The following is a 12,392-nucleotide window of genomic DNA, read 5'->3' as shown; positions in this document are numbered from 1 at the left end:
AACAACAGAGGATGAGATGGTTGGATGGCATTACTGACTTGATGGATGTGAGTTTGAGCAAGCTCTAGGAGTTGGTGAAGGACAGGGAAGCCTGGCTTGCTGCAGTCCATGGGGTCGCAGAGTCAGACATGACTGAGTGACTCAACTGGCTGAGCCGGGACTGGGCCCTAGTTCAAGGAAAAAAATATTTAAAATTTTTATTTTTATCATGCTTTGTTGGTCTTTCCATTTAAGAGAAAAATCACACGTGGTTTCTGATTGAATCCCTTGAGTCACTTGACCCATTCAAACAAGATAAAGGCTTACTGGGAACCAGATGCACACTCCAGTGAACAATATCAAGTGTTTGTCTCTGTTTAGCTGATATTTTAAAAATTTTGGTATATCTTGCTCTCATTTTCTAGAGTTTAGAGACTTCTAGTCAATTACGCATGACTGGATTTCCTGAAGCAACATCATTAGGTGATGTTTGGAAGCTTCAAAATGTTATTATGATATATCTGTCCCACTTCAGCGAAATGGGGTGGAGCAGATGGCTTACAAATATACTGAGGTTTTCTTCTGTTTCTCCCTATACTCGTTGTCCTTCCTGGAATCTCAGAATTTTTCTGGCTCTAGAAACTTAGACGTCCCAGGAATCCTTGGCCAGATATCGTATTATCTGAAATATAGGTAGATTATAGTCAGGATTTTTGGTTGTGACAGTCTCTGTTTTGGCTCCATTGTGGCACTTCAGTGTCACCTTCAACATCAGAAAGCCCTGTTGTCTTGTAAGTTTAGATTTGGAAATGGCAGCAAGTTAAAACAAGTCTGCTATATTTAAAGAAAAAGTTTCAAACTATTAAATTTAACTAACAGGTTCAATGGGAACCTTACAATATTGACCCTACATTCTGTAAAATATGTACCGCTTACAATGAAAAAAAAAATGGTTTAGCACTTGTTTACAATACAGCATGAGGTATTTTCAGCCCTTGTATAGAAATTAACCAGGATCGTTAGTTAATTAACACCTCACCTTAAAATTGGTCTCGCCTTGCATATTAGGTGCTGATATTTCTTGATGGATGATGAAGAGATTGCGAGCAAAGGTCATGAGGACCCCCTGGAGATCCTCACCGATTGTTCTGTTAATGATATCCAAACAAATGAGTTTACCAACGATTCCCCTCACATGCTTAGAAACAATCACCCTCTCATTTGTGCCTGTCTGGTGATGGAATTTAATGAGTATTTTCAATCTCACAAGGTGGCAATCTTCAGGGAGATATGAAAGATGAGGCTCCATTTTAACTTGTCAACAAAAAGGATTTGTGTAATAAATATTTTTTATTAATCAACATAGCAGAATGTAGGAATAGGTTCAGTCACTCCTAGCAAAAGGCTACCACTGAGCTAGGACACTAGTATTAGCTCATTTTAAAAATTGTTAGTTTAAGAGAATTGTTTCTGAGTGTAATTCATGCTTAACAATTTACTTGCCTACAGAGACATTGGCACCTCAGTATTCTGGAGATTTTCATCTAGGGTTTATTTTCTATTTCATGTATACAAGTGATTCCTGCTACTTATGAATACATCCCATCTATTTGCAGAGGAGAATGTGCCCCATTCATGAATACCTGTCTTTATAAAGCTGAACACACATTTAAAGACGATTTCAGAGAACTTGGAAACCATCCTGTAGAACTAAATTATGGTCAGTGAACATTCCCAAACCATTAGATCATTGTAAATTTTAAGTTGGAAACAAAACTCCAGGGTATTTTTCTAGCAATTATTCAAACCTTTTTTTTTTATCAAAGGAAAAAATAGACTAAATGAATGGATTAATTTTTAACAATTGTTCTGTCCTGAGGGGGTGAACCTAAAGAGCTAATGCCTGTTAAGGAAACTGCAAATAACTTTGGGATTACTTCTTTGCCAGTTGTTACCTGTAAAATAAGTCACCTTAGAGTCAGGCTTAGACCCTTTTGGAATGGCTTCCTTACAGCCTGATTGGGCTTTCCTTGGATCAGGTTGGGAGTAGAAATCTTCCCAGTTCCAAGACAGGAGACCAGAGCTCTATGCCCTGCTACTGACTTTGTGACTTTGGCAAAGCTACTTGAGCTCTCTGGGTCTTCATTTCTTTTCTCTGAAATGAAGGAAGTGGACTAGACAAGTACTTCCAAACTTCTTGAGTTACATTCCCCAAATCCAAGGACCACGTCCTCCTACCCCTTATAGCTACTGAACATTGGTATCTTTTCTTTTCATAGAAAAAACAATAGCCAAAGGCAAATTTTTGTTGTTGTAGTTCACTCATTAAGTTGTGTTGGATTCTTTGCTACTCCATGGACTGCAGCACGCCAGGCTTCTCTGTCCTCCACTATATCCCAGAGTTTGCTCAAATTCATGTTCAGAGAGTCAGTGATGCCGTCTAACCATCTCACCCTCTGCTGCCCCCTTCTCCTTTTGCCTTCAGTCTTTCCCGGCATCAGGGTCTTTTCCAATGAGTCAGATCTTTTTCAGTGAGTTGGCTCTTCACATTAGGTGGTCTAAGTATTGGAGCTTCAGCTTCAGCTTCAGTCCTTCCAATGAATATTCAGAGTTGATTTCCTTTATGATTGACTTGTTTGATCTCCTTGATGTCTAAGGGACTCGCAAGAGTTTTCTCCTGACCACAGTTCGAAAGCATCAATTCTTCTGTGCTCAGCCTTCTTAATGGTCCAACTCTCACATCCATACATGAGTACTGGAAAAACCATAGCTTTGATTATATGACCTTTATCGGCAAAGCAATGTCTCTGCTTTTTAATATACTATCTAGTTTTGTCATAACATTCCTTCCAAGGAGCAAGGAGATGGTTTATGTATCCTTTAATTTCATGGCTGCAGTCACTGTCCACAGTGATTCTGGAGCCCAAGAAAATAAAATCTGCCTCACCCACAGTAGTAGATATAATGGTCGTCTGAATGATTTTCATCCATTCTCATCCATTTCATTTATTTTCCATTTTTTTAGAACTAATCTTTTTAAATTTTTAATTGTAGGATAATTACTTCACAAAATGGTGATGATTTTTGCCATACATCAACATGAATTGGCCATAGGTAGACATATGTCCCCTCCCTCTTATACCCCTCTCCTGCCTCTCTCCCCCTCCCACCTTTTAGGTTGTCACATAGCACTGGCTTTGGGTTCCCTGAGTCATACATCAAACTCCCACTGGCTACATATTTTACATATGGTAATGTGTATGTTTCAATGCTATTCTCTCAAATCATCCCACCCTCTCCTTCCCCCACTGTGTCCAAAAGTCTGTTCTTTATGTCTGTGTCTCCTTTGCTGCCCTGCACATAGGATCGTCAGTACTATCTTTCTAGATTCCATATATATGCATTAATATACAATATTTGTCTTTCTCTTTCTGACTTATTTTGCTCTGTATAACAGGCTCTAGGTTCATCCACCTCATTAGAACAGACTCAAATGCATTCCTTTTTATAGCTGAGGAATATTCCATTGTGTATATGTACCACAACTTCCTTAGCCATTCATCTGTCTATCCCATCCATTTTAATTCACTGACTCCTGAGATGTTGGTGTTCAATCTTGCCATCTCCTGCTTGACCACATCCAATTTACCTTGATTCATGGACCTCACATTCCAGGTTCCTACGCAGTATTGTTCTTTAACAGCATCGATTTTTTTTACTTTCACCACTAGACACATCCACAACTGAGTGTCGTTTCTGGTTTGACCCTATTGCTTCATTGTTTCTGGAGCTATTAGTAATTGCTCTCTGCTCTTTCCCAGTAGTATAGTGGACACTTTCTGACCTGGGGGCTCATCTTCAGGTGTCAAATCTTTTTGCCTTTTCATACTGTTTATGTGGTTTTCTAGACAAGAATACTGGAGTGGTTTGCCATTTCCTCCTCCAGTGGACCATGTTTTGTCAGAACTCTTCACTGTGATCTGTCCATCTTGGATGGCCCTTCACCACGACAAGGCTGTGATCCATGAAGGGGAAAGGCAACTGTAGAGTCATTAATTTTTTTTCATTTTTTTCTGTTTTTAAATTATGAAAGTATGATAACACATTTACAGGAGACTTGGAAAACACAGAACAAAGTTACATACAGTTCTACTATATTTTACAAGTTTTTAAGTAGATAAATTTAGATTTTTAATTGGAGTTTCAATATCAAACTCTCAAAAATTAATCGAATGAACAGACAGGAAAGTAGAAGGATATAGTAGACCTGAAGGGTGCTATAAACCAATTCAAAATAATTAAGATATATACAATTTTCATATGATAGCAGGATACAAATTCTATTCAAGTTCCCATAGACTACAAATCAGGAGACACTGAACATATCCAGGGACATTAAAAAAAAGGTGTAAAAATTTCACAGTCTAAAGGTATTGAAATGGTACAGAGTTTATTCTCTAACATTCTAATGATGTTAGAAATCATTATCAAAAGATATTTGAAAATAGTCTACATATTTTCAAGTGCAATGTGACACTTACCAAGAGAAATCTTGAGAGTAATTAATTTTTTAACAGCGATCTGTATTTTATTGCCATAAGCTCAGTATGTATTGGACCCTAGGTGCTTCTTCAAATTTCTGGGTCCCATCCAGATTGACAAAATCAGAATCTTTGATTGCGTAGTTTCACAAAGTCCCTCAAGGTGATTCTTACATATCCTGAAGATTGAGACTCATACTTTAAAAAAAATTGTGTGTGTGTGTGTTTGTATGATGCTGAGTCCACACATGGATTCAAGCTCCTCTAGCCACCCCCTCAGCCTCCTCAGGTCCATGGTTCCCAGTTTGGGATCCAAGAAACTAGATGGACTGTATGTCCCCTTACCTATTAATAATTCATCTCTAGAATTTCCTTCATTTTTCCCTTCCTTGAACTTTCTACTTAAATTCCACTATTTCGAGAAATATCCTAGTATAAGTGAAATCAGATGAAGTTATCCCAGTGAAGCCAAGCCACACAAATCTGATGTGTAAGGTTCCCCCTAAGAGCTCTCACCTGATATGGCCTGATTGTAATAAACCCAAACAAAACCCAGTCAACTCATGAAAAAGCCTCTCATTCCTCCAGAGAAAAGCAACACTAAGAAAAGTTTATATTTGTTCATCTTATCTTTTTCAATGTGCTCTAAGTATTAAAAGGAAGGAAAATATAAGATAGAAAGTTTCCCAACAAATCAGAATGACTTAAAGGTACCAAATAACCATATTTCAAGATATGAATATGATACAGTTCAAGGCTATGACTCACGAGTTCTGAGTCCTAGATGAGGTTAACAACTTCTACTAGCTCTCCAGAATAACCTGGAGAGAAATTTGCAGGAAACTGGAAAACACAGAGAAACCTCCTGAATGGTGCAAAGGACTCTTAGCATAAAATGTATCTCAAGGAGACTGCATCAGGGCTGGAACTAGATCTGAGGAGAGGCTACAGACCCTGCCTTTTGGGGAGCATCTTGCCAAGTCACCAGAGCATTTTTCTAAGCATGTCAGAATGACAACTGCCCTTCTGCAATCAGGACATCTGATCTGGTTCCTCATTAGTCAGATTTGCTGTGGCTTGTAGATATATATGTTTGAATATAATATGTTGTTAAAACTAGACTCTCACCCATCGATTCTGGATAATTAACCAGTTATACTAATGAACTTCCACTGACACATCTCAAGTCAATTTATGAAATACTTAAAGATCTAAATAAAACAAGATAGACTTTCAATAAATCAGCATACTGGTTAAAATGCAAAAGAAGCATCATTCTTGTTGATTGTTATAGTCTATTTTCTTAGTTTATTACATCTCTTAGACATACTTCATACTTACAACATTCCCAACCTGTCTCTCTTCAAGTTTTCAAATAATATAAAGATAGTTCCTTGTCTGTCCTATAAAATTTGAATGGGAAGAAAAGAAATAGCATATTATGTTGGAAACAAAGTAAAGAAAATGTACTACACTAAAACCACTAAGGCTGATTTGAATTGAAGTCTACAACTAATTGCAAATATTGTGAGAAGCACATTTGGAAAGGCTGTCTCCAGAATATGGAATAGATACATTCCTGGTCAGTGTTTTCTTTTAACTGAGATTATAATTTACATCGAACACTGTATAAGTTTAAAGTGTACAACATGTTGATTTGATATATTTATTTATTGTAATTTGATTATCACAATAGCTTTAGCTAAGACTTCTATCTCATCACATAATTATGATTTCATTTTTGTGGCGAGAATATTAAAGATCTAGTCTCATGGCAATTTTGAAGTATATAATATAATATTGTTGACTATAATCACTATGCTCTTCATTAGATTTCCCTAGAACCTACTCTAATTTCCAAACTGCAAATTTGTCCCTTTGACCAATATCCTCCCAATCCCCCACCCACCCCAGGCCCTGGTAACCACCACTCTACTCTGTTGCATTGAGTTTGACTTTTTTTTTTAGATTCTACATGTAAGTGATACCATATAATCTTTGTCTGACTTTTCTCACTTAGCATAAGGCAGTCAAGTTTCATCTGTGTTCTCACACATAACAGGATTTCCTTCTTTCTCATGGTTGAGTAATATTCCATTCTACATATACTGTACCTTTTCAAAATTGATACATAGTTGATATACAATATTATATAAGTATCAGGTACACAACATAATGATTGACAATTTTTAAAGGTTATACCCCATTTATAGTTATTTTAACATATTGGCTATATTCCTTGTGTTGTGGCTTATTTATTCTACACATAGTAGTTTGTACTTCTTAATCTGTCCCTGTCTTATCCCTCCCACCTTCCCTCTTCCCACTGAGAATCACTAGTTTGTTCTCTGTGTTTCTTTTTTGTTATATTCACTAGTTTGTTGTATTTCTTAGATTCCACATTAAGTTATAACAAACAGTATTTGTCTTTCTCTGATTTATTTCACTAAGCATAATACCTCTAAGTTGCTCCATGTTGTTGCAAATGGCAAATTTTCATTCTTTTTTATGGCTGAGTAATATTCCATTGTACATATATACCACATCTTCCTTATTCATTTACCTGTTGGTGAATACTTAGGTTGCTTCTTTATCTTGGCAGTTGTAAATAGTGGTGCTATGAACATTTGGGGTGCATGTATCTTTTCAAGTTAATGTTTTCTACCCAGGAGTGAAATTGGAGGATCATATGGTAATTATACTTTTAGTTTGCTGAGAAATCTCCATACTGTTTTCCACAGTGGCTGCACCAATTTGTATTTGCACCAACAGTGTATGAGGGTTCTCTTTTCTCCACATCATCACCAACATTTGTTATTTGTGCTCTTTTTGATGATAGATGGGCATGAAGTGATATCTCATTATGATTTTGATTTGCATTTCTCTAATGACAAATGATGTTGAGCATCTTTTCATTGCTTGTTGGCCATTGGTGTGTCTTCTTTTGAAAAATGCCTGTTCAGGTCTTCTGCCCAATTTTTAATCAAATTTCTTTTTTTTTTTCATGTTGAGTTGTATGAGCTGTTTATATATTTTGGATATTAACCCCTTACTTGTCCTATCATTTGCAAATATTTTCTACCATTTAGCAGGTGGTTTTTTGTTTTGTCAATGGTTTACTTTGCTGTGTAAAAGCTTTTAAGCTTAATTAGGTCCCATTTATTTGTTTTTGCTTTCATTTTCTTTTCCAATCTACAATTTAGCTCACTTTCTGGGTGATTCTCATGCACATCAAAATTTAAAAACCACTGTTCTAAGAGAAATGGGTAAAAAATATAGGGAAGCAGTTTGTTGTGTGAAAAATAATTTGTACTTCAAAGGAAAGCTATATACCATCTATATCACACCTTGATTCTATGGAAGATATTTTACAAGTGACTGAGAAATTCCAGTCTGGTAGAGGTTCAGTTGATTTTCCTCTCCTGCTTCCCATGTGGAAAAATCAACTTTGCCTCCATTTACATTCTCATTTCAATAGTCATGATCTATAAAGATGTCTGGTTTCTTAAAATTCTTTCTTGTCCTGATTATAAAATCTGCCTAATTCTTCTCTCTTAAATAAAATCTTTATCATGTGTGTATTTCATATCTGTATGAAAGGCATGATTTTATCCTTTTTGGAAAACTATCTTTTAACATTTTTGTCTCAAATAAACAAAAGCTAATGCTGGAGTTGTCCAATAGTGGAAATGGCTGCCCCATGAAGCTGTGGACTCATCACTGGTAGTGCAGGAAAAAAAAACAAAGGCTACATTTGGGGGATTTGGTAAAAAATCCCACATGCCAGAATTACAACTCCCCATTGACTCTCCATTTTATCAGGAAACCTAGGCATTAGAATAGACAATGGACTAGAATGGTGGTCAATGCTGGCTGCATATTAGAATCATCTGAGTGCTTTAAAAATTTAATGCCTGGACCCTACCTCCAAAAATACTGATTTAATTGGTCTGGAGTGGGTCCTGGGTACAGTGCCAGACTAAGCCATACTAGAATCCAAGGCAAAAGAAAAACATCAGTATAATTTTATTTGAAATATTGATATTTTGTTCATCATGGATTTCTTGAATTAATTTTGATTTTAACATTTTGCATTACATTATTAAATTTATCTTTATTACTGAGGAGCTTTGGGTAAGTGCCTCACTTGCCTCTCCCTATTCCCAAACTTACCTGAACATCTGTACATTTAAAATCTCACTCAGGCCATTCTAATGGGCAGTCATGGCTAAGAACTATTGACTAGATGACCTTGTCTTGCATCCTTTACTGTGCTGTCCAGCATGGTAGCCACTAGACACGTGGGGCTACTGAGAACTTGAAATATTAGTCATCAAAACTGAGTTTACTGCAGCTTTCAAGCTGTCCTCTTTAGAATAGTAGGGAGTATCCCCATCTGTCAAATTGGAGATGGGGAGTATCCCCACCTGTCAAATGGGAGATGGGGAGTATCCCTGCCTGTCAAATGGGAGATGGGGTTTTATTCCCCGAGGCAATGTGCCTTTTTTTGGGCTCCCCTGGGGGCTCAGACAGTACAGAATATGCCTGCAATGCAGGAGACCCAGGTTCAATCCCTAACTTGGTACACAAATGTAAAATATCATTACTTTTTGTACTGACTACATGGTGAAGTAATAATACTTCTTTTCTTTTTGGGGTGCATCCTTTTCTTGCTACTAATTTTTGAATCAATCAAGTAGGCTAAGTTATGCTTCAATAGTTTAAAAAAAACCAATCAATTACTATTTTGTGTAACAAAAAAGTTGGTTCTTGCTCATACTTCATTTCCCACATGCATCAGCATGGGTCTCTGGTCCCCGTTGGTACATCAGAGCTGAAGGAGGCTCCGTTTCAGTGTGTTTCCAGGATTTCCAAGGCAGGAAAAAGGACATGTGACTCATGGAGTGGCTCTTAAAGGCACAGAAGACACACACCACTGCTATTCATATTTCGCTGGCCAAAACAAGTTACATGGCCATGTCTAACTTCAGGCAGAGGGTGGAGGAAGTATAATTCTGTTATGTGTGTGAAAGGAGGAGAATCAGAACATTTTGATCAGCCACCACGACAATCTGTTGTCCTGAGGAAGTAATTGCTAGTGGCTGTGGGGCCATTTAGGACCATGGCACACTGCCTGTATATGTGTGAGACCAGCCCACCACACTGTCGCAGGCAGTAAACATGACACTTTTCTCCATATGGCTTTCATTACAAGTTCATTTCATTAGGAAATCAGTGGGGGTATTTTGTAGCATTACAGAAATACCAGGAATGAGACCTACCGAGTTGGTTACAAACTCAGCAATGCTTCCTTCCAATATTCAGCAAGGAAAAATAGACTCACAGGGTGATCTCATTTCCCTTTTTCACCCCTGAGATTTTGGACAAAAAACAACATGTGAAATTCGATGATGATAATGGGAAGAAAAACATAATGTTGAGAATAAGGACTTTTGAGGATTCTTCTTTTGGTAGCAATGACATTGATTAGCATAGCATTAATATTGCTTCTTGCCACATTAAGTTTGATCAAGAGTGGAAATGGGTAGGGCTTCCCAGGTGGCTCAATGGTAAAGAATCTGCCTGACAATGCCGGAGATGTGGGTTCAATCCCTGGCTTGGGAAGATACCCTGGAGTAGGAAATGGCAACCCACTCCAGCATTCTTGCCTGGAAAATTCCATGGACGGAGGAGCCTGGCAGGTTACAGTCCATGGGGTCACAAAGAGTCGGACACAACTGAGCAACTGAGTACACACACATGGGAGGCAGGTAGCATATGTGACACTGGAATTAGGGTAAGTGATCTTCTTTATAGACTCAGAATAACCCAAGGAGGCAATAAAATTTTAGGGAAGTTATTGTTATACATATCTTTTATTTCCTCTGTCAAATGGAGACAGTTGAGGGGGTTATCGAGAAGTTTGTGCTTCTTCAACTGAAGAATATATACCTAGGTGGAATATTTTATTTGAAATGGATCTCAGATTTCTTGGAATAGATTAGAAATAATATTTTAGAAACATACATAGTTAGTGAGAAACAGTCTTTAGAGAGAAAAAGGTGCATAGGAGGTATTCTGATGTAAGAAAAAGAATCATATTTGACTTTATAGACACTTGTGGATTAAGGCATTCCATAAAATGTTTGGCTGTGTGGCCTGGGGAAAGTGCTTAAACTCTTTAAGCACAAATTCCTCACTGTAATATGGTAGAAATAGCAACTTCTTACAGAAGATTAAAGAGATAATAATGTAATAGTGCTTAGCTCAGTGCCAGAACATAGTAGGTGCTTGTTTAAATGCCTCTCCAAGAAAATGCAATGGAGAGAACAAGTGGAGAGTTCTGACCAGGGATGGACCCCAAGATCTGAAAAGATGTGAATCCTTCTCAGGAAAAATAGAGTAAGGTCATTGTTAGAGAATTTGCAAATTTTCCAAGTAGTCACATGTCTCCTTCTTACCTCAGAGTTTTATGACTCAATTTCTCATCTTGTAGTTTTATTTATTATTTGTTCTTTTTCTTTCTGTTTATCTCCTCCTACCTTATTTTTATGAAGCTTCCCTGGTCGCTCAGATGGTAAAGAGTCTGCCCGCAATGTGGGAGACCTTGAGTTGGGAAGATCTCCTGGAGAAGGAAATGGCAACCCACTCCAGTATTCTTGCCTGGAAAATTCCAAGAATGAAAGAGCCTGGCTACAGTCCATGGGATCACAAAGAGTCGGACATGACTGAGCAACTAACACACACACCTTATTTTTATAGAATGTTCCAGTCTCTGGATTTTATCCTCCAGATTTTCTCCTGTTATCTTTTTCTTCTTCATATTGTTCCATTACTCCATTACCTTCAGTCTAGATTTCTCTTTCTCTTCCATTTCATCTTTCATCCTTTGTAAATTGTTTAGCACCGGAGACCTGGAGACTGTGCCCACTGTGTCTTCTGTGGTTCTGCCCTTTCTTCATTCTTCTCGCCCTCAGCAGAACCCCTTCCTCTGCACCATCCACTGTTCTCCTGGGCCATAGCAGCTTGTTTCCTGTACTGAAATTTGTTCTTAGAAATGAATCTGATCAACTCAGGGCCACAAAGGTGTAAATAACTTTAAAAATTTGGTGCTTTACTTTTCCCAGGGGTACTAGAACTTCAATCAAGTACAAAGCCTTCAGCCAAAGAAATAAATCTCTAGTAATAATTTTGGCATTATAAAGTTATGGAGTATTTTTTCTTTTCAACAGGAGAACTTCTCTGCCATATATGCCCACTCACAGAGCTTGTTCTGCTTTGACATTTTAGAAGTAAATAAAATAAGTTAACTCAGATAAAGCTAGAGTTAGATTTAGCCACTTTCTGGCATATGGAAGTCTAATAAAATTTGAGGCTGAAAACTACAGTTGACTCTTCAGTTGGCCATCAATAAAACTGGAAATAAACTGAAAATGGGAGAAACTGTTTTCTATCAGAACTCCTCCTGGAAAGAAACTACGATATGTATGTAGAAGGATGCTCTGAATTGAATTGTGTACCACTCCCCTGCACCCCAATTAATATGTTTAAGCCTTAATCCCCTAGTGAATGTATCAGAAACAGGGACTTTAAGGAAATGGTAAAGGTTACTGAGGCCATAAGGGTGATGCCCCGTTTGTACAGAACCTGTGTCCTTCTAGGAGAGGTTACAGGGACACCAGAGATTACTGTCTCTTCACCATGTTAGGACACAGCAAAGAGGCAATTGCTCTGTTAAGTCAGGAAGGGTCCTCACTGGGAACTGCATTAACTGGCAACTTAACCTTGGATTACCCAGTCCCCAGAACTGTGATAAATAAATTTACATTATTTAAGTGAAGTGAAAGTTACTCAGCTGTGTCCAGCTCTTTG

At 37.7% G+C, this 12,392-nt stretch overlaps 1 protein-coding gene across 1 annotated transcript in view; it reads right to left on the bottom strand.

Moving 5' to 3' along the window:
* Positions 1–12,392, bottom strand: part of LOC136172033 (IQ domain-containing protein H-like) — a 142,992-nt gene that overhangs the window by 4,153 nt on the left and 126,447 nt on the right. The window contains exons 13-14 of the mRNA XM_065941156.1: positions 5,862–5,923; positions 1,019–1,127 (exon numbers count right to left, since the gene is read on the bottom strand). Coding sequence (XP_065797228.1) covers positions 1,019–1,127; positions 5,862–5,923 — 171 coding nt within the window. The remainder of the gene's footprint in view (positions 1–1,018; positions 1,128–5,861; positions 5,924–12,392) is intronic.

This window comes from Muntiacus reevesi, chromosome 7, assembly GCF_963930625.1.
Source record: "Muntiacus reevesi chromosome 7, mMunRee1.1, whole genome shotgun sequence".
Classification (NCBI taxonomy): Eukaryota; Metazoa; Chordata; class Mammalia; order Artiodactyla; family Cervidae; genus Muntiacus; species Muntiacus reevesi.
This window is presented reverse-complemented; position numbering and strand designations above follow the sequence as displayed.